Source organism: Eleginops maclovinus, chromosome 16, assembly GCF_036324505.1.
Source record: "Eleginops maclovinus isolate JMC-PN-2008 ecotype Puerto Natales chromosome 16, JC_Emac_rtc_rv5, whole genome shotgun sequence".
In the NCBI taxonomy this organism is placed as follows: Eukaryota; Metazoa; Chordata; class Actinopteri; order Perciformes; family Eleginopidae; genus Eleginops; species Eleginops maclovinus.
In genome coordinates this window covers 10,340,172-10,362,795 of record NC_086364.1, presented here as the reverse complement: position 1 = coordinate 10,362,795, position 22,624 = coordinate 10,340,172, and the positions used below count along the sequence as shown (strand labels likewise).

General features: G+C 39.1%; 1 protein-coding gene across 6 annotated transcripts in view; it reads left to right on the top strand.

The window, feature by feature from the left end:
• asic2 (acid-sensing (proton-gated) ion channel 2) overlaps positions 1 to 7,154 on the top strand; it is a 317,943-nt gene extending 310,789 nt beyond the window's left edge. For all 6 annotated transcript variants that reach the window (XM_063903273.1, XM_063903269.1, XM_063903271.1 and 3 more), the window contains 5 exons: positions 1,712 to 1,865; positions 3,124 to 3,215; positions 3,773 to 3,852; positions 4,452 to 4,520; positions 5,222 to 7,154. In XM_063903273.1, the coding sequence (XP_063759343.1) occupies positions 1,712 to 1,865; positions 3,124 to 3,215; positions 3,773 to 3,852; positions 4,452 to 4,520; positions 5,222 to 5,323 (497 nt within the window). In that variant the 3' untranslated portion in view covers positions 5,324 to 7,154. The remainder of the gene's footprint in view (positions 1 to 1,711; positions 1,866 to 3,123; positions 3,216 to 3,772; positions 3,853 to 4,451; positions 4,521 to 5,221) is intronic.
• The last annotated feature ends 15,470 nt before the right edge of the window (positions 7,155 to 22,624 follow it).

Here is a 22,624-nt window from a genome sequence, read left to right as displayed (position 1 = left end):
TGCCGTAGGGAATTTCTGCCTGGTGCTCTGTGAAGTGCAGGTCTGCCACAGAGCTTTTTCAGTAAGAAATAAGCATAACAACTTCTCATTTACATTCAGAGAATAAGGGTTGTAAATCAAGAGAGGGAAGTTTTTGTTAGTGAGAAGTGACACAATTCTCTGTCGAAGTTAAAACCGTTATATAAACTTTGCAATTTCATAAATTCAACTTTAGAAAGTGATTTGTGAGGAGTAGTAGCCTCGGTGCTGGAGAAGCTTTTGATGGAGCTATATTTGAAAAGCCTGTGTCGCTTAACATTACCATCAGCGTGAGAAAGTTGGTGTTATGTAGAAGGCTCTGGGCTTAACACGAAATCATTCAGTGCATTTAAGTTTCTTTTCTTTTTAAAACTGCCTAAGCAGATCCCTGAATAGAGAATGGCGTTTCTACATCAGTACTTTGTTTCTGTCAGGGTGAAGGCTGTTTTCACAGAAGCTGCTTCAGGGCTTGTTTGTGTTTGGCCGTTTTACATTCTGTGACTTTGACAATGACATTGACTTAAACTGTCGTTCTAGCTTATATGGAGTAAACATCTGCAGGACTCAAGGCGCAATATGAATGAGGCCATGTGTGCAATCAAGGGTGGTGCCTGTATGCATGTGTTTGTATGTACAGTATGTGTGTGACCCCTGACAACTGAAAACAGGACGGATTACAGATATAGAAAAGAGGTGCTAAATGCATTCTACAGTTTCTGTCAGAAGATATACAAGCCTGATGCTCGAAGCACAAAGCTGCAAAGCTTTAGGCCTGTAGTTTAGTTTAACGCTAATCAGCTGTGCAAATGCATAGTTGTACAGCTGGCACTAACACATTACAATAGGTGACTAATTAAAAGTTATGGACTGTGATTTGACTGTCTGAAACATTATCACAATTTATGTTCTTTCAGTTGTGGAAGTCCACTCGTGCAAATAAGAAAGGATAAACACAATTTTTACAGATTACTGAACTCATTTAATCACTCAATAATTGTGTGCCCTCATAAATGTTTATGTTTGTTATATATTATTATATTGTTATAAGACGTTTTATACACTGAATAGTTTAGTCTTTTACATTTCATAAAAGAAATAGAGAAAAAGTTTGATTTTACTTCAAATTGACTAACAACCTATTGTATAAACGACATTTCCAAATAAATAGCAATGTATATATCCTCAATATTTAAGAAGCAAGATGTTTTATTGATGCATACATATTAATTGTCTTATTTGATTGAGATTCAAATGTGTTTAGAAGCTTATAGTGACTCTACAGTTATACAAATGATTGTATTTAATTATTTTCAGAACTGTCGATATTTATGTGACTTTTGAGGTTTCTCTGCCATGTAGTAAACAATTGACATCTGCTTTCTTTTTTAAACTTTTTTCTATGATTTAACATGTGTTTTTGCAGCCTGAACAATGAGCTAAAATAATAAAGAAGTTGTTTAGTCTAGCAGAAGTTAAAGAGTTTACTTTGGTTTGCCAGTTTGATATTGTGTACGTGTAAATCCCTCAATCCCATCAAACTAGCTAAAACTAAATATTGTCTTCCTGAAATGTCTCATTTTGTTTCTAAAAGGGCATTTTTGATCATCTTCTTCAACCAATCCACCAACATATCATTCCATTTCACCCTACATTTTACACACCTCCCATCTCCATTGCCCCCTCCTTTGTAAAGCTAAACTGTCGGCTGTAGAGAGCAGTAACTGCCTCTGCAGGACGCCATGCAACATGACCCGCTACAACAAAGAGCTGTCCATGGTTAAAATCCCCAGTAAGACCTCTGCCCGCTACCTGCAGAAGAAGTTCAACAAGTCTGAGAAGTACATCACGTAAGTAGCCAGTGAGAGACCTACAAACCACCAATTGATGCTCTGCTTTTGCACGTTATGTTCGATTGATAAGGAGAATTCCCTAACTGCTAATAACATAACATTTGATCATCTCAGGAGTTCTCTTCTAACCGTTCAGTTTTGTAATGATGATTGATAACTAAGCAATGTTTTGTGGTGTTCCCCAAGGTTCTGTCCTGGGTCTGTTGCTTTTTCTCTGAACATCCATCCTCTCAGCCAGTCGTTTTAGAGATATATCCTCAATGGACCAGACTTTGACTCTTGTCCTGAATGTAAATTGTTAGAATGTTCTACTCTCTTTACCATTTGGAGCTGTTTTTTATTGGTTAATTTCCTTCTTCTTGAAAAATGCAATTTACTTCTCACCTACCTGGGCAATACTTACCTGTGTGGTTTTTGCAGCCTCACTTCAGCTGCAGATCTCTGCTGTACTCTGATCAGGGTTTGCTAGTTGTTCCTTGCTCCAGGCTAAAGACTTAAGGAGTCTGTGCTTTTAAAGTTGGAGAGCTCAAACTTTAAAAGTTGCTCCCATTGGACTTGAGATTTGTGAACACTGTGGAGACTTTTAAAAAGCAGCTCAAAATCCCTTTGTTTAGACTTGCTTGTTAAATGTCTTAAATGTTTTAAGCTTGAAGTTTGCATTTCAAGTCTGTTTTTAAGTCTATTTTGTCTTTTGTTGTGAAGCACTTTGTGACTACTGCTTTTGAAAATTGCTATCCAAAAAAACGTAATTATGCGTATTTGGAATAAATGAATGCTTTAATTCAGATATAAATAAACAATTGAAACCACTTGCAAACTGATAAGCAGCAATTCCAACAATGGTTTGTCTCTGATGGGAAAATGCCAGAAAACCTTTAGATCCTTTAATCCCTCATGCTAACAGCAGATATATCTTTGTAAGATGTAAGAACAATACGAATTTACAAAGATATGTGTTTTCTCGTAAATTCCAAGCAATCTTCTTTGATTTAGTTTTTTACAAAAGCATACAAGTAAGTATAATTGGAGTGGAAGAGGCACAATGAATGCAGCTGATTTGTTTGACTCTTCCTTTAAATACTGTTATCCCTGTGAAAAGATGAGCTACTGCAACACACGTGTCCTCCTCCCACACATTGGCTGTGTTTCCGTGGTTGCTCAGCTTGGTAGGAAATGGACAGACTGCTGCTGATTGTGTTGTTTGCCAAGGCATCACTCATTCATTAGGATTAATGACCAATGTTTGCACTTGCAGAGATAACATTTTGGTGTTGGACGTGTTCTTTGAGGCTCTGAACTACGAGACCATCGAGCAAAAGAAAGCTTACGAGGTGGCAGGCTTGCTGGGTAAGATTTGTGTTTTTTTTTTCCAAACCTGAATCCAGTCTACTCCAGTCATGCTACTTTTAAAACTGTTTGACAATTAAAGGGAAATTGCCCACCTTGGCAGCAGATTAGGATAAGAAATATAAAGATGCCTGATTGTATGGTCATGGTGTTTGTGACATACAGTTATTAACAAAATGTTGGCTCTGTGAAATGTTGAGATTTTGCTAGCACTGAGCTACATTTGACAATTCAACAATGAAGGAGAAAAAAACAAAGATGAGGCCATAGTTTGGCATTGCCAGTTGGGTTCATTTGAGTCGGGTCGTAAAAAAATGCCTGGGAAAGAGCTATGATATTGGCCCGTTATTCTCAGTGTACCTTGGTGTGTGTCTAAGTCTAACTGTGTTTCTTGCTGTGGCTTATTATTTGCATTTCACTTTGTCTTGCACCACAATTATGTTGAGATGTTCTGTCATACAACTTTTGCAAAAAATGTTCCTCCAAAAAAGCCTAAACATATAAGTAATTTTTCTCTGTTCTTTCTACACTTCTCCTGTGGCTGTGAACCTCTAAAGGTGATATTGGAGGCCAGATGGGTCTCTTCATTGGAGCCAGCATCCTCACTATCCTAGAGCTGTTTGATTATGCTTATGAGGTCAGTCTCCGGTTGTTACTTTCATCCTTGCTCTTACACACACAATCCTCTGCAGGCTCTCAAAGCTTATGTCTGTACATCAAATTTTGAGAGCTCCTGTTTTCTGGTTTTGCAGTGAAGAGCTATTGCCTTGACCATGAAAGGTGACAGCAGAAAACAATGTCACTGATTCAAATACCTGATGCAAGAACTAGATTTACTTCAGAGCCAGCTGAGATGAAAGAATGTGTACTTGTGTTTTTCCATTACCTTTGCTTTACTTTCTGGCCCTCTTTAAAGGTTCCTGTGCTGCTCCCAGCTGCACAGGGGTCTGATAGGCACACTATAGTCTTTGTCTCCCCTAGGGTTACAGAAAATATACAGGAAAAGTCATTTAAACATTTTTTTGTTATTATTACCATAAAGAAGTCATTGGGAGATGGGTACCCTCATGACAAACGTAGCTCTATTTTAACAGCTTACATCCTGTTGACATATCAGCCATTTCATTTGGATTTACTTTGAGGTTAAATGTTCCTGTGCAGTCAGTAATTACAAGTTGAGATCTCCACTATCAGACTGAGTTACGCCTATTGACATTTATTTTCCTGAATATACAGGTGGTAAAAGACAGACTGTTGGATTTACTGAGCAGAGAGGAGGAGGAGGAGAGTCATGGAGAGGATGTGGTAAGAGCGACCTTTAACCCCTCACTTGTCAATCTTTCTCACAGAGTGCTATGTAATTGGAGCATCTAGATACATTGTAATTTCATGCACTCTGACATTACATGTCAAACCTTGCCCTATCCTTACCCCTCCACATTAGCATGTAGAAAGAGCACCCTAGCAAATCTAAAAATGTGTACAGAGAGATAATAGCAGGACAAATTGGCTCTTTGGAGGACCTCTCAAAAAATTAATACAGAAATAAATACTCTTAACAAACACATGCTTTAACATCTGAGGTAAATCATCAAAACTCAAAGCTGCAACTAAAGAAGAAGGTTGGGGGGGCAGTTGCATGACGTAATGTGCAGGTCAGTCGGTAAGAAGTGTTGGGATGGTCAAACTAAATATCTGGACATCAATTGTAAGCTTGTAGCTAAATGAACAAAAAAAAGTGAAGAGCGAATGGAGCAGCTGCAGATTCAGTGGCAGCGCCCTTTTAAAAATGCACAAATAAAGTCATGAACCTATTGGCTTTCTCCCAACAAAGGACCAGGATTCACTAAGATCAGTGGATTTGTTTGCCAAAATGTTTTACAGTAATAATAAGTGAAGTACTCTCATTGTATTTGTTTACTTACTGCTAAAAGGTTAAAAATGTAAAAAATGTAACCGGAATTAGAAAGAAAATACATCACAAGACTTTTTCAATCTTTTCCCAGAGTTCCTGTGACCCTGTGGCAAACCACTCAGAGTCCATCAGCCACACTGTGACAGTCCCCTTGCAGACAACGCTTGGCACCCTGGAGGAGATTGCCTGCTGAGGCCCTCCCCCCCGCCCCTCAGAGCCCCACACATCCAAAGGCTGCCTCCACTGGGTGGCGCTACATCCTCTGTTAGGGCATCCTGCAGGACCCTAACAGGGGAGGGGAGGAGACGAGGACAAGGACAGGGATTTGCCTCAGGGGAGCGCTGCGTTCTGTCACACCGCCCTGTCTGAGGCACTAATGGGGATTAAGGAGCTGTCGGCTGGACTTATCAGCCCCCTCTGTCACCCTGCACTGTACTGTGGCGGGAGGGCAGCCTCCGCTGTTCCAGACCTGCAGTGGGGTCTCCACATAGATGCACACAGAAAAGCAGTGGGTGGGATGACTTCCCACAATGGGGTTCCCCCCTGTGCAGCATATCCATGTAACAAACACATTCATATGTCGCTCACTGCCAAATCAACTGTACAAAACTGGTTTTGAACTGCATGCATCTATCGATCTATCTTGCTCTTTTTGCTGATGCATTCGCTGGACTGCAGTGTTGCTTTACTGTACATGTGTGCCATTTGTCTCTCTCTAACTGCAGGATAGGCCTGTGAAAGGGCCCAGGTGAGATATAAACTTCGAATGTACAGATTGAAGGTATGGTTGTGTGAAGTCATAGTTCAGATGAGACCAATCCTTCAAAAGCTATTCTAATGAGCGATGTATAATTTTTGATCACAAGGAGGAAGGTGGTGATGTATGAGCAGGAAAAAAAACACCTTTGTTTTATGAAAACAGTAAACTAATTTTGCAGGCAGCATTTTTATTTTCACCTGTCAGTTTCAGTTGAATCAGTTTACTAAAAGGCATGTTTGCTACGTGACTCCCAGGGTGTTAAGCTGTTCCCTACAGACATCTTTAAAGGGATGTCATACACTTACTGTTAATTTATGTGAATAAATGACTCGCTGGCTTCTGGCTGCTGCACCTAATGCAGCACCCAGCTAAGAGGTGGAATCTGAATTTATTTGCCTGCCAGAGAGCAAGCCGTGTAGAAAACGTTGCATCGAATAAATATGCCCAGAGTTTCCGAACAGTTTTTTCATTAACAGAAGTCAGGATCATGTTTAAGACATCTTATACCTCTTTATCAAGGGTGGCATCATTTTGTCCTTCATCAATAAAGAAAATGTTTTCTGAAAATTAACAAAACAATGAACAACAGCACCATGGGTTCAGCCTGGATTGGGGGTTTTGTTTAGGATACAGGGTCTGCTGTGATATGGTGTAAATATCTCTGTTCTGTTTTTTCCTCATAAAAGCAGGTACCACACAGCGAGTCTGAAGATGATTTGATCTAAAAAATAAAAAAAACTCCAGGTCTAGAAGTGACTTCAGATTTGTTGTTTTTTTTCTTAATGTTACTCTCTCAGTAGGTGGGGATGTTACCTAACAGGCAGTAGCATTTTGAGGGTTGTTGAATGTCATGCTAAAAATGGAAGACACACTTTGCTGTAAGCACCTGAACCTCTCTGAACTTTCAGTGTCCTCAGAAACAGTTGCATATATACGGTTTTACACCAAAAGCTTGTGTGAGAATATGTGGAAGATTTAGTGTCCATGATCAACATAGCTCAGGTCTCTGTCACCATGGTTATGTACATTACAGGTAGGAATGAATTCAAGTGCTTTGTTTGAATTATGATTTCCCATCTGTGGCTCAACCTGCTGTCTGTGTGTATCTCATGTTGTCGCTTCAGATGAACACAATCCTCAGCCTGCAGGGGGAGGTGGGGACAAATGTGTCTCACTTCTCTTTCTGATAACGACACCGGCTGATTCTTCTCTCTATTTTGGCTTCAATTGTTATCGCAGGACAGCGTTTTCTCATTTTGTGATGCAGCATACATTGTGTGTTTTTAATGTGAAACATTTAAATTAAAAAAAGTTGTTTTGCAATGTGTGCGTCCAGTTGTGGCAAGGCAAGTTTATTTTTAATACAACAAGACATAATGCAATAGAAACACAAGGTAATATAACAAGACCAATGTGTCTTTTACACATGCAGTTTATAACTGAAAACAATGGCTGGAAATTGGATAACTTAATTAAAGATATCTTATGCATACATGCATTGGCCTTTCATGCCAGAGATTTAAGAGTACACAGCCATTCAAATAGCACTGTGAGGCTTAAAACTAACATAAGCATGCTAAAATGTCCACCTAACAGGCTGACGGGTAGCAGGTGATATGTTTACTATGTTTACCATCTTAGTGTGTCAGCTAGCCAACACGTATGAATTAGCAATTAGAAACTGATGGGAATGTCATTCGTTTTGCAGGTAATTTGCAAATAACTTAAGTCACCAAAAAGGCCTGAGGATACCAAGAAATAAAAAAGTCTGGGGATATATTGCCATCCAACCTCTACAGCTCATTCAGAATGCTGCGGCTGACTGGTTTTAAACCTCCGCAAGTTCTCCCACAACTCTACTTCGCTTCCTTCACTGGCTGCCAGAAATGTATAAGACACTGGTGCTGGCCGTCTGACTGTGAGGGGATCAGCCCCTTACTGCATGCAGGCCTTGGTTAAACCAGCACATGTACTTCACTCAGCGTCAACCAATTCGCTTACAACTCCATCACTGCGAGTGGGACCCAGGAAACCCCTCAAAAACATGCCTGTTTGCTATCCTGGCTCCTTAATGGTGGAATGAGCTCCCCATTGACATCAGGACAGCCAAAACTCTGCAGATCTTCCTTAGCAAACTGGAAAATATGGTAGAAAACCGACCTCTTTCAACTGTACATTGGCAATTCAATTATTATTAATAATAATATTGATACATTTTATTTTTAGGCGCCCTTCGCGACACCCAAGGACACCGTACAATTTGTTAAATATGCTAAGAGGCAACAGAACAGGAAAACATGGAGGGGACAATCAAAGTGAACACAAATCATGGGGACAGGTTATCCAGCAGAAACATGATGGGGTGCACTACAGTGAGTAGGCTGATTTGAACATTATTGGAAAACAAGAAAAAAGGCCTTAATTTAGGCCTTGTAATTAATGCACCACTCACATTGGTATGACATGTACTTATTGTAAGTCCCTTTGGATAAAAGCATCAGCCAAATGTAATGTAATGTAATGTAATGGGATAACTAATGTTTAATACTGTAGTAAATTCAGGAAGTGACTCAGATGCACAATGTCATCCTGATGCAGCTGCTTCATGATAGGTCAGCAGGATTCATTCTTTGGGAAACATGAATGTCTTTGCAGCATTTTCCCATATCTATCCAATAACACTCTTTACCAAAATATTTGATCTTACAAACCTAACAGGACGAGTCACAGAACGAATATAAGATGGGATGTATCAATATGCTAATATCAAAATAAGCTATATGAACATAAAAATAACACAAGATATGAATACATAGCCCCAAATGTATTCTAACTAAATGCAGTGGCAAACACTGGCAATATTAGAGTTGGAGAGAGTGCAGTCATTCCTTTTTTGAAGTGAACTGAGTCGACATAAAGCACCTGACCACCCCTGCATAAAGAAACTGGAGAAAAACATGCTCGGTCAAATGTACAGTTTCAAGGAGCCATTTCCATCCTCGTTCACACTACATACAGTGGGGCAAAAAAGTATTTAGTCAGCCACCAATTGTGCAAGTTCTCCCATTTAAAAAGATGAGGAAAACTGAATCTGCAATAGGTAAGCAGCTTGGTGTGAAGAAATCAACTGTGGGAGCAATTATTAGAAAATGGAAGACATACAAGACCACTGCTAATCTCCCTCAATCTGGGGCTCCACGCAAGATCTCACCCCGTGGGGTCAAAATGATCACAAGAACGGTGAGCAAAAATCCCAGAACCACACGGGGGGACCTAATGAATGACCTGCAGAGAGCTGGGACCAAAGTAACGGAGGCTACCATCAGTAACACACTACGCCGCCAGGGACTTACATCCTGCAGTTCCAGACGTGTCCCCCTGCTTAAGCCAGTACATGTCCAGGCCCGTCTGAAGTTTGCTAGAGGGCATTTGGATGATCCAGAAGAGGGTTGGGAGAATGTCATATGGTCAGATGAAACCAAAATAGAACTTTTTGGTAAAAACTCAACTCGTCGTGTTTGGAGGAGAAAGAATGCAGAGTTGCATCCAAAGAACACCATACCTACTGTGAAGCATGGGGGTGGAAACATCATGCTTTGGGGCTGTTTTTCTGCAAAGGGACCAGGACGACTGATCCGTGTAAAGGAAAGAATGAATGGGACCATGTATCGTGAGATTTTGAGTGAAAACCTCCTTCCATCAGCAAGGGCACTGAAGATGAAGCGTGGCTGGGTCTTTCAGCATGACAATGATCCCAAACACACCGCCAGGGCAACGAAGGAGTGGCTTCGTAAGAAGCATTTCAAGGTCCTGGAGTGGCCTAGCCAGTCTCCAGATCTCAACCCCATTGAAAATCTTTGGAGGGAGTTGAAAGTCCGTGTTGCCCAGCGACAGCCCCAAAACATCAGTGCTTTAGAGGAGATCTGCATGGAGGAATGGGCCAAAATACCAGCAACAGTGTGTGGAAACCTTGTGAAGACTTACAGAAAACGTTTGACCTCTGTCATTGCCAACAAAGGGTATATAACAAAGTATTGAGATGAACTTTTGTTATTGACCAAATACTTATTTTCCACAATAATTTGAAAATTAATTCATTAAAAATCCTACAATGTGATTTCCTGGATTTTTTTTTCTCATTCTGTCTCTCATTGTTGAGGTATACCTATGATAAAAATTACAGGCCTCTCTCATCTTTTTAAATAGGAGAACTTGCACAATTGGTGGCTGACTAAATACTTTTTTGCCCCACTGTACCGTTATTATTGTCTGAAATAACAGCTGAGGGCACTGGCACTCAAATATCTGCCCTAACCTTAACCCTGCTAGGAATACTAGGAAAGACAACATTCAACTTGAAGATTGACTCAAAAGCAGAAGCAGGAATGACGGTATTAAATGGATGTATTTGTGGGACTGTTGGTTTCAGAGCGGGTGTTTCAATTTCTTTAAGTTGAATATTGTAGAAAGTGGGTCTGGGTTTTTCGTTAACTTATATTCTTATTCTACACATTGCCACAGACTCTTATCTGGAGCTGCAGCAGCCTGGATGTTTATCCTCAGTTCAGTCTCAGTTCATTTAGCAGATATTTTGGCAGAGGGAATTGCCTGCAGGTCAGCCACAGTGCATCAGCAACTCATTGCTAACATACTAGATGCATTTGCAGAGTGGGAACTCACACACAGCAGCTTCTCAAGTTCTTTAAAGAGCATTGTAGAAACAATAAGGTTAAAAACTCCAGCATGTTTCAGAATTTATTTCCAATGCTAGAGGGGAAAAATGCTCATCCAAAGACAAAAAAGAGAGTAAGTGTGTGTAACTAATGTCCCAGTCCAACAAGTATCAAAAGGCCTGTTACTAAATGCAGGTGCACCAATAATTCAGGCCAGCTTCTTCAGTTTGTATTAGTCATTAAGTGTGTCTAACAGAGGTATTTGTTGAAGATTTGTAATGCTATAACATCTGCTTCTCCAAAAGCCTGCTCTATGGCTTTGGGCTTTATAAGCAAAATACATGTTCCTATCTTTGAAACATAACTCTGTGTCTGCAAGTCTTTCAACATACCTTTGATCTTATAATAACATGTAACTTTCAAAAACTGTGCAAAATACGTTGCAGCTAATTATTCATTTGGTTATTTATTACATTGTCCTTTTTTATTCCTTATTCTGTTATCCATGAATAAGTTAATTTTTATAATTAATCATCAAAATAGTTGATCATTTTCTGTTGACCAACTCATTTCATCTTTAGAATTTTATGAAATGGTTAATTTGACTGTAACTTTCTGAATCTCATTTACTTCTAACTGTTTTTTGTAGGACAGGCCACTGGCTCCTCTGCTCATGAACTTAACTTTTCAGATTTGTTTGTTGGCATTAAATTAAAACAAAAACAGATTTTAATGATATTAGCTGGAAAGGAGAGTACTCATTTGTTGCATATTTCTCATAAGTACATCAAAGAAGCACATACTTTATCCCCTGTTTCCTTTGATCAAGGTTCAACAACGGTCTGCCTACACATATCATTTGCCAAATATTAGTTTTTACGGCCAATTTGACTCAAGCTGAACTCAGCTGCACCAAAGACATCCTCACTATATGTACTTCAAGCCAACCTGAGAAATATGTTTGCCATTCCAAATACAGTTAGACAATGGTCCAAAATAAAATGATAAGAACCTGTATAATATGATTCCAAGGATTAAACTGCAAATAAAAACTCCCCCAAGTTTAATATTTGAAGGAGTCAGAAACAGATTTTTTTTCCATTGTCCTCTGTTTCTACATTATGTGTTTCAACAAAAATAGGAAATGCTCAAACCTTTGTCTTTTTACTGCTAAGATATCTAATTGTTTTCTCTCTATAAATAACAACAGCATGTTTTTAGGTCAAAGAACAGAACATCAAATTGATTTAATCTTCTCAACAGATAATCACATACTTTTATTCTCTAAATTCATGTTAGGGAGAGTAATGCAGACAGTGAGCAGATTAAACAAAAAAAGGAAAGATAATTGGACTTTAAACAAAGAGAAAAATTCTAAATTGACATTAAGGCAGTCCCTGAAGAGCTGAACGAAAGTACAGAACATATCAGGCAGAAAGATTGAAAGGGAGGCTTCCTTTCTCTTTTGACTAAGTGGATTTTCTCCATTGTCCAACCTTCAATACAGAAACCATTTCCCTCCTGATTTATTAGAAACTTTTGCCTCGTTTGGAAACATTGAGGACAGTACAGGTAACCTCGATATGTATTTTTAAGGCCGTGCTTATTGAATATAATAAAATAACGTGCTCACAGAAGCTTGACTGGAAAGATGCACAAGGAAACCATCTGAGAAATTCATATGGACACTAAAATGTGGTGCTTAACTGTGTATGCAATTTATACCATCTGTATGTGCGGACTTTGAATAAAATGTTGCAGTGTGTTTTCAACAATGAAGTGGTCATTGTTGAAGTCTAAGAAATATGTGTTAGTAAACTAAAGGGAAACTGCATCATAAACGTATTAGAAATCATTTAAGTGTTGTCAGTTGACAATAACCAATCTCAAACACCTGTTAGTTCACAATGTAAAATACTTGGCCTGGTTTTTCCTTAAAATATCACTTCTTCTTTCAGTCATGTCACCTTAAACCTTAAAATAGGATGTAATAAAATGTCCACCTCAAACATACACCGAAGGTTTATAATTCATCATACTGAATTACATTTGTATGCATCTAGAGAGTATATCTACTGAATGAAATTAGAATATAGTTTGTTATCCTGGGCAGACATTCCGTTGTCCGGTAATTACCGGACATTGGCCGGGAAAAAAAATAAATGTCCGAGAAAATGAAATCTCACCGGTCAAAGTGTCCGTTTGAAATTGACTAATAATCCCTCTATCTAACTCAATTTGATTTTCAGAATAATACTACCATTTAGGCTAAGTCTAATGTAGTAACACAGTAGCCTATTAGAATAAAATAATTTAACCTAACAGGCCTACAAATACATCGGAAGGTGTATGGCGTGTGATTGGCCCACGAGCGTTTGCGTGCAGCAAAGATTCTACCGCGAAAAGCGTAAACATGACAACCACTTTGTTTATTGAATGCGGCTAGTGTCTTCTGCTAACAAACAAATAGGCTACGTCGGCTATTTTTAAAATATGGCCGGTCCCAGGCAGAGTAGCCTTAAAAGTTTTTTTCTGAAAGATGCGACGACTCCAGATGCGACTCACAAGAGAGGTGCTGCTGCTGATGATGATGACCGGTCTGTGCCTGTGCCAGATGTGCCGATTCCGCCTCCAGAGAAAAGGCAAAAGTACGTCTCTTAAAATTAACTCGGGCACCTCGTGCAAATAACGCACGGGGTCGTTTGCGCAATAAGTGTTCACGTAATTATTTGAAAGTAAGGCCAATAAATGTGTTAAATTATTTTTGTGTGTCAAATTTTCATTTTGTAAGCTACTAGTCTACTTCAAATGTTTCTACACTAGCCTAATTAGGAACGATGGAATATTTGACCGTGGTGTTATCAAAATGTCCGGAAGGTGAAACCTCGGCCGGTCACTTAGACCGGCAGATTTTTTTTCTAACGGAAACCCTGATCCTGGGGAACACCGTGTGCTCTCAAAATACAGGCCACCAGAACAAAGCAACAGACAAGACAGCAATATTTGATTTCACGCACACATTTACTGGCCATGACCTGGGGCTGATTTATAATTAATTACCTGACGACTGTGTTCATTGCTTAGGAGAGTTGATTATCAATTTAATCACCAGCCACAGATTAACCAGAGCACAGTTTCATTGTACTCCTAAAGAGCCCCTGGGAAATCACTGCCACTTGGAATAGTTAACTTGGCTAATAATCCACTCTGCTAATGAAACGTCACCTGACCGACTGTTGTGTGTCAACACTTACTATAGGAGATCCTTCGGGACAGTTTTAGTACCAGTCATAATAATTTCTGAAACAAGGCTGCAGACATCAAACATGCCTCTCAAATTGTCATGGCCTGATGAGCTAAAGCCCCGTACAAATTCCCTTAAAGGGATTTACAGGAAGACTTTGAAAGTGAAGTTCTAAGCTGGTGTGTGTGTGTGTGTGTGTGTGTGTGTGTGTGTGTGTGTGTGTGTGTGTGTGTGTGTGTGTGTGTGTGTGTGTGTGTGTGTGTGTGTGCGTGCGTGCGTGCGTGCGTGCGTGCGTGCGTGCGTGTGTGTGTCTCAAAATGTTATGAAAATGGTGATCAACAATTGTATGTTCAAATGCCAGGAGGGTTAAGAAATACTAACATGGAAGGATAAGCCTAGAGAGTTTTTATTTGAACGACTGTCTCCTGCAGAACATGTACTATGAAAACAGTTGAAAGTATGTTAATTGTGTTTTTCTATGCAATCAAATTTCCCTTCTGGGAGGAATACATTACTCTTAATAGAATAATGTACAACGAATCAAACTGCAGCATTGTGTCACCTTTTACTAAACAAAGACACGATGAAATGAATGCTTGCTGTGTGTAATGTATAGTCTTTAATATAATATTGCCTATAATTCTGTACTGTATATCCCTGTTCGACCCTCATAACATTGATCACAAGTGTTTAAGTCTAATTGAATTGAAATTGAACTCTGACTTTTTGAAATAACCTAGGCAGCTTTTTAGGAATGTGATGCATAGAACTTAGAACGTGAGGAGAAGATTGGTCAATGCATACAGATCCCTGAGGAGTGAACACACTGAGACATTGAGAAACAAAATACCTACTGAACTAGAAAGTATTACCCTGAAACTTCCTTGATGGAACCTTTACAGGAGGACTCGCCTTTTTGGGTGGTAAGTATTACATTTAAACAAATGTAAAGTAAGACAATGTTTTTCCTGACAGGTCTCTATATCTCTGAGATGAACAGTTGTTGGGAAGGAAAACAGTACTCACATCAATGTTAATGAACTGTAGATTTCCAAAAAGCGTTGGGGTTAGTTAAACTATTTTAATGAGATGGTTCAAATTAAATGAAAAATGGTGCACTGAAATATTTGTTTGTTAGGTTGAACTACATCGAAAAGGTTAGGTTAAAAACACGTGTTCATCACTTGTCATGAAGTTAATGCAGATGTTTTCTTCCTTCTAGATGAATCTCTATTCACCTGATGTGTTTTGGCAAGAACAACCACAACCAGCACACGGTGAAGAGTACTTCTGGCTGGATGAAAATACCCAGCAGTTTCAGGGAAACATCCCTGTGTACAACGAGGCTAACTGTTTCTTCACCAATGATGGTTATGAGTACTTTCCCCTTCAGCCTCCAGTGATGCAGAGCCAGTCACTGGTTTACCCCCCAAAACAACAATTTGTTGCATGAAAAAGCAGGCTGGTTCCCTGTGGAGAACCACATGCTGGAGTCGCAGACAGAAACAGAAGCACCCCAACCATTATGTGAAGAGACACATTTAAACATTATGAAGGAGGCTCAGGAGATGGATAAGCAAAGTCTGACCAGCGAGAGAGAGGCCTTCCAGAGAGAGTGTGCTGGGGAAAGGAATGCCTTTCAGTTGGAGAAGGAATACATGGAGAAGGAAAGAGAAACCCTCAACAAAGAAAGGCTTTTCAAGATGAATATGAAGCTATGGCTTATAACAGGGAGTCCTTCCTGATTGAAAAGGAAGAGATGGCCATGATGAGGAAGGCCTACCTTCATGAAAAGCCAGGCATCCAAAGAACTAGATAAGCTATAGTTCAAAGTTCAAAAAACAAATTACATCAACCACAATGGCCACCACAAGCAGAGCTGTCATCCTCTCTGACAAATCCTCCTTCTGCTCCATCCCTCTCTTGGCCTGCAAGGACAAACAAGGCAACTGCACATGCTCCCAGTTCGACTCAAACTCCCTTTGGGGACTGCAAGGACAAAAAGGGAAACCTCACATGCTCCCAGTTAAGCTCCATCTCCGTTTGGGCCTGCAAGGACCAACAGGGCAACTGCGCATGCGTCGAGTTTGGCTCTGAGTTTAGCTTTGAGTTTGGCTCCGAGTGGGCCTCCGAGTTTGCCTCAGAGTTTGGCTCTTGAGTTCATCTTTGACTCCATTTGGTCTTGCAAGGACAAACAGGGCAACTGCACGTGCTCACAGAAGTTTGACTGGAAAGATGCACGAAGAAACCATCTGAATGGACACTAAAATGTTGTGCTTAACTGTGTATGCAATTTATACCATCTGTATGCGCAGAATAAAATGTGTTTTCAACAATGAAGTGGTCATTGTTGAAGTCTAAGAAATATGTGTTAGTAAACTAAAGGGAAACTGCATCATAAACCTATTAGAAATAATTTAAGTGTTGTCAGTTGACAATAACCAATCTCAAACACCTGTTAGTTCACAATGTAGAATACTTGGCCTGGTTTTTCCTTAAAATATCACTTCTTCTTTCAGTCATGTCACCTTAAACATAAAAATATTGAAAGGAAGCAGTGTCATAACACTCTTTTTTTGATATTTGAACATTTATAAAAATTCCTGTGCATTTAATATATTTTCTAACTGTCACTACTGAATTTTTTTCATTTTGTTATGGCCAACTTTACTATAACTCCATCAATTCATTCATTGTGTCATTTAAATGAAGATGAACCAGTGATAAACAAGTAAACAGACCTTAATAGTACACCTAAATACTTTGAGATCTATGTAAAAATACCAAATTAGATAAAGTTAAAATGATGGAATCAAAATCCTAAGCTAAAGTACAAACTTTTTATCAGCTAAATGTACTTGATCTGTACTTGTCTTTACATCCAAACCTAAAAAGTAAGAAACATCTTGCACAATGTGTATCTACTGAGGCGGCAGGTTGCCCTGCTTCACATTATTCAACACGTTTCTTGAAACTAGATACACAAAACTTCTTCTATCTTGCTAAAGTAAATAAAAAACCCAAATCTAAAATTAAAATGTTGATTTACAGTGGGGCAAAAAAGTATTTAGTCAGCCACCAATTGTGCAAGTTCTCCCATTTAAAAAGATGAGAGAGGCCTGTAATTTTTATCATAGGTATACCTCAACTATGAGAGACAGAATGGGGGAAACAATCCAGAAAATCACATTGTAGGATTTTTAATGAATTAATTGGTAAATTCCTCGGTAAAATAAGTATTTGGTCACCTACAAACAAGCAAGATTTCTGGCTCTCACAGACCTGTAACTTCTTCTTTAAGAGGCTCCTCTGTCCTCCACTCGTTACCTGTATTAATGGCACCTTTTTGAACTCGTTATCAGTATAAAAGACACCTGTCCACAACCTCAAACAGTCATACTCCAAACTCCACTATGGCCAAGAGCTGTCAAAGGAGACCAGAGACAAAATTGTAGACCTGCACCAGGCTGGGAAAACTGAATCTGCAATAGGTAAGCAGCTTGGTGTGAAGAAATCAACTGTGGGAGCAATTATTAGAAAATGGAAGACATACAAGACCACTGCTAATCTCCCTCAATCTGGGGCTCCACGCAAGATCTCACCCCGTGGGGTCAAAATGATCACAAGAACGGTGAGCAAAAATCCCAGAACCACACAGGGGGACCTAGTGAATGACCTGCAGAGAGCTGGGACCAAAGTAACAGAGGCTACCATCAGTAACACACTACGCCGCCAGGGACTTAAATCCTGCACTTCCAGACGTGTCCCCCTGCTTAAGCCAGTACATGTCCAGGCCTGTCTGAAGTTTGCTAGAGGGCATTTGGATGATCCAGAAGAGGATTGGGAGAATGTCATATGGTCAGATGAAACCAAAATAGAACTTTTTGGTAAAAACTCAACTCGTCGTGTTTGGAGGAGAAAGAATGCAGAGTTGCATCCAAAGAACACCATACCTACTGTGAAGCATGGGGGTGGAAACATCATGCTTTGGGGCTGTTTTTCTGCAAAGGGACCAGGACGACTGATCCTGTAAAGGAAAGAATGAATGGGGCCATGTATCGTGAGATTTTGAGTGAAAACCTCCTTCCATCAGCAAGGGCACTGAAGATGAGGCTGGCTGGGTCTTTCAGCAGGACAATGATCCCAAACACACCGCCAGGGCAACAAAGGAGTGGCTTCGTAAGAAGCATTTCAAGGTCCTGGAGTGGCCTAGCCAGTCTCCAGATATCAACCCCATAGAAAATCTTTGGAGGGAGTTGAAAGTCTGTGTTGCCCAGCGACAGCCCCAAAACATCACTGCTTTAGAGGAGATCTGCATGGAGGAATGGGCCAAAATACCAGCAACAGTGTGTGAAAACCTTGTGAAGACTTACAGTAAACGTTTGACCTCTGTCATTGCCAACAAAGGGTATATAACAAAGTATTGAGATGAACTTTTGTTATTGACCAAATACTTATTTTCCACAATAATTTGAAAATAAATTCATTAAAAATCCTACAATGTGATTTCCTGGATTTTCTTTTCTCATTTTGTCTCTCATAGTTGAGGTATACCTATGATAAAATTACAGGCTTCTCTCATCTTTTTAAATGGGAGAACTTGCACAATTGGTGGCTGACTAAATACTTTTTTGCCCCACTGTATATTAAAATTGGACATTTGAATAATGAAAGATACAAATTCAAATACTGAAACAATCACAGTCACTATGGAGTAACAGGCGTGCGAGCGTGCGTGCGTGCTATCCTCAAGTACGTACGCGTGTGCTCTTCAGTAAAATGTATCGTGCCAAACAGTGATAGATAACACTGCCTGCGAGGGAAGATCTGGGCCAAAGCAATGAAATCAAGGACACAAGGGAAACCTTTAGAGAGGAGCCTTCACTAGTGCAATCATTTGTTCTGTGTCTCATCCATCACTGAGAAAATCTACTTGGTGCAAATTACATTTTTTTTAAAATCATCAGGGGAGATTATTGTGGCCTTCACGCTGTACTGTTTCCAAGAGGCAACACAGATTACATTAGATGTGCTGATAGTGGAGAAGCAGACCCCCGCTGTGTATTATCATTACCACATGTTGAGTTCTGATTCAACCACAAGTGGCATTTATCAGAATCACTCCTGAAAAATATGTATTCATCAGCTTTGTATCTCATCTTGTCTCTCACAGCACACAACTCAGTAAACAAAATGAAGTGTGTGACATGGCTCTTGGTGCCTGGAGGCAATAAGAATGAGGATGTTGACATTATCCTTACAAAACTCTTTTAGGGTGAAAATATCTTTAACACCATCTCATGCAAAAAATGTCTCTATAATTGGCTGCCTCATGTCCTGCTTGTGCCATCTAGTGGTCACAGCTCACTAGATTATATCATTAACATTATAAATGTAATTTGTAAATGTGACATGCATAACATGACGTGTTACATTTTGTGATAGAAAGACCCAAAATGTTTGTACTGTCCCAGTTTGGTTTTTAGCTATCACAATAACAATTCCCAACACTAGACTGTTGAGCATCCCATCAAAAAATGTGAATTTCTGTAACATCCTTCACTTCTCTCTAAGGCATGCTGGTTCCTCTCTTTTGAGCTTGGTACAATAATGCAAACAGCATTTGAATTCAACACAGGATTTGCTGACCCCACTAATACAATTTTAATATAGAGAAATAAATGTCTATGGAAAAATGATACCAAGAGGTAACCAGTAATGGTTCACACATTTAAACGCTCTAAGAGACAGACAGTTTTATATGATGAAAGGATTAGATGTCCTATTGCAAAAACACCCCTGCAAGACCACACAAAAATATGAAGATGTACCAATACTAGTTTTTAGCTATATTGTGGATTTACAAGTGATTTAGTCATACATCTTGTTTTTTTTTCAGGAAACTGAAGCCCCTTTCTAATCAAATCAATCCACATCAAACATTCACAAAAATCAAACAGGTATGATATAACGTGTTGGGCCACTTTGGAAAATGTTTCAATCTAAGACAAAGCAAGAATATATGTGTAGATATTATTACAGGTTAACTTCAGTTTGACATTTAAAAATAATATTTATTCTATCATTAAGGACTCTTGATTCTCATGCCTTAGATGACAAATACTTTTTCTGAGTGATAAGAATCTCCACTCCATTATTCAGAGGGAAATGAGCGACAGGTTCACCTCTTTACTTTTTAAGGTCATCTCATTCATCTCCAGAAAAAGCCCTTAGGTGAAAGGTTAGTCTATCATCCACTTTACCTTCTATCGAGTTCTAAAGCTGAATTATATCCAGTCTGCCTCATACACAGGGGCTACTGTGCCGAACACCATATACCAGTAATTGAATTTGGCTTTAATTATAGCTCAATATATCATCGTCATTAAAGCTGCCTCCAAGGCCATGTTCATCTTTTGTATTAGTTTCCACTATCCTTGCTTCGAACATACTAAACTTCTGTAACTTTTAAATAAGGTTTTCAATGTTACAATGATCTTCTCACACCCTTCATGATGGACAGGCCGATAGAATCCAACCTCAATTGAAAATTATGATAATCATTAGGTCCAAATAAACCCGTGACTTATTACATTTTACTGCATGATCCCACTCTGCTTTGTTTTGTAAATGTTTTTGTTTGTCATTGAGGAAATATTAATTCCTGAATAGACGTTCTCAGTCTGCACAGATGAGCATTTTAAAATCTTCATAAAATAAGGAAGAAGCACTGATGGAGAACTATTTAACTAGTGTCCTTCTATTAATTCTCCACTGGTGTCCTTGCCTCAGTTCATGATTCTCTGTATGCACAGGCAGCAGGCGTTTGGCCTTGGGGATGGAGCACCCTAGTGTATAGACATAAGCTGGTGCCTGTTTCCTTAAGCTCTCTTCATCCGCCGTGTTATGAGATGACTTCCTTCTTACTTCTTGGATTAACAAGATTGGAAACAGTCTCTCCTTCAGATAATGACTGAACATATGCAATGAGTCAGAATGTCAATCTTATCTGACGTTGACCTATGGAGCCTGCTTCCCTGTAAGAAACTTAACTGATTATGTATTGCTGATGAGGCACAACTTTGGGTACAGAATCTCAGAGTTGGTTGGGCAGAGGTTGTGTAACTGCTGTGTCTCAGCAAATGTCTTTGTCAATTCTCTAGCCATAACTTTCAATAAATGTCAGTGTCTGAAATCAGTTCTCCTTGTGTCCTGATTCTTTGCTCCAAAAGATTAATCAAAAATCAAAATAAAAGAGGTGAGTCCTACTTCTCCAGCATGTGGATTTGGAGTGACTCGGTCATCATAGTGTTGGAAATTAAATGCTATAGTATGTCAAAAACATCATGAAAAAAATATTACCGTAGTTCCACAGGTAGAATAATGGGCTTCCAAATTGTTTGGAATTACATAAACTGTATGGGCACACCAATGAGGAATGAGTGCAAAGACCAAAGAGGTTTCTTATTACAGGAAAATGTTAAAAGGCAAAACGTTTATAGACTCCTATAGGGACTTTTTCAGACCAAGAGAACCAGCCGGTTTTAATGTTTATTATATTAAAATAGTAATAAGATTTCACTTTCAGAAAGTCTGTACTGTCTATTTCAGAACAAAATGATCTGCTTTGATCCCTCATATGGATTGAAAGGGATTTTGATACAACGTACATACATTATAAAGGAATCTGAATCTTCTACAGTATTTTGAAGAAATAATAATTGTAGTTATTATATGCAAATTTAGATTTTGTAAGCATTTCCTTTTTTTCAAGCAACGTAATATTTTTAGCTGTATTTTATTATGAATATCATGTTTTACTTAATATAAAACTACGTAATATTACATACAGAAGTTTAAATCTGCCCCATCTCGAACAGCTACAACATTAAAATGCTTCTTTTATGCTAATACATCAGAAATAATAATCATATTTACATCAATAAATCATATGAAATATGAGAGATTGGTGCAACCAACAGTCAAATCACAATAATAAATATAAAAAGCAGCAAAATCTTAAAATTTGATAAACATAAGATGTTCAAAAACCATCAACATAGTTGTCAAATAATTTTCTATAGGGGAGTTAAATGCTAACAAGACATAGTGTGTATATAAAGCAATGTACCAGGTGCATAGTTTGAAAAAAAAAAAGGATCAGGTTAAGTAGCTGCTGGTGATTATTTTTTCACCATACCAAGGAAATGTAAAGTTGGAACTTGAGGTTCTTTTTCCTATGAAGTGCAATTCAATTATTTGTTGTTTTCAGCTAATCTGTAACTGTGACAAAAATCTCTCCCCAGGGCATGTCATGATCCTTGTTTCGTGTCCGTCATGTCCTTGTGTTGTGTTTTGTTTTGAAATGTTTTCCCCTCTTGTGTCACTTGTTAAGCTTCACTTCCTGTCTGCATTTCCCTCCTGTGCCTGATTGGGTCATTGTGTTCACCTGTTGCCCCTGTGTTTCTCCTCCCCCTTCCAGCTGCCTCTTGTCTTGTGATTACCCATGTGTATTTATTCCCTGTTTCCCTTTTGTCTGTTCGGTCGTCGTCATTTCCTCCCTGAGCCCTTCCATGTTACTTGCCTGTTCCTGTCGCCCTTCATGTCTGAAGCTAAGTTTTTCATGTCCTGTGTTCCCCTTGATTCGTGATTTCATCAACAGCTTTTGAATAAAGCTCGCTTTTGTTTTTGACCCCTACCTGCTTCCCCTTGATTTACTACACTTGGGTCCTGTTTCCCCAACCCTGACAGGGCAGACCACAAAGAAAAACAACACTGATAGAGATGTGATGTGTGAAGGGCTTTTGTGGATATGGG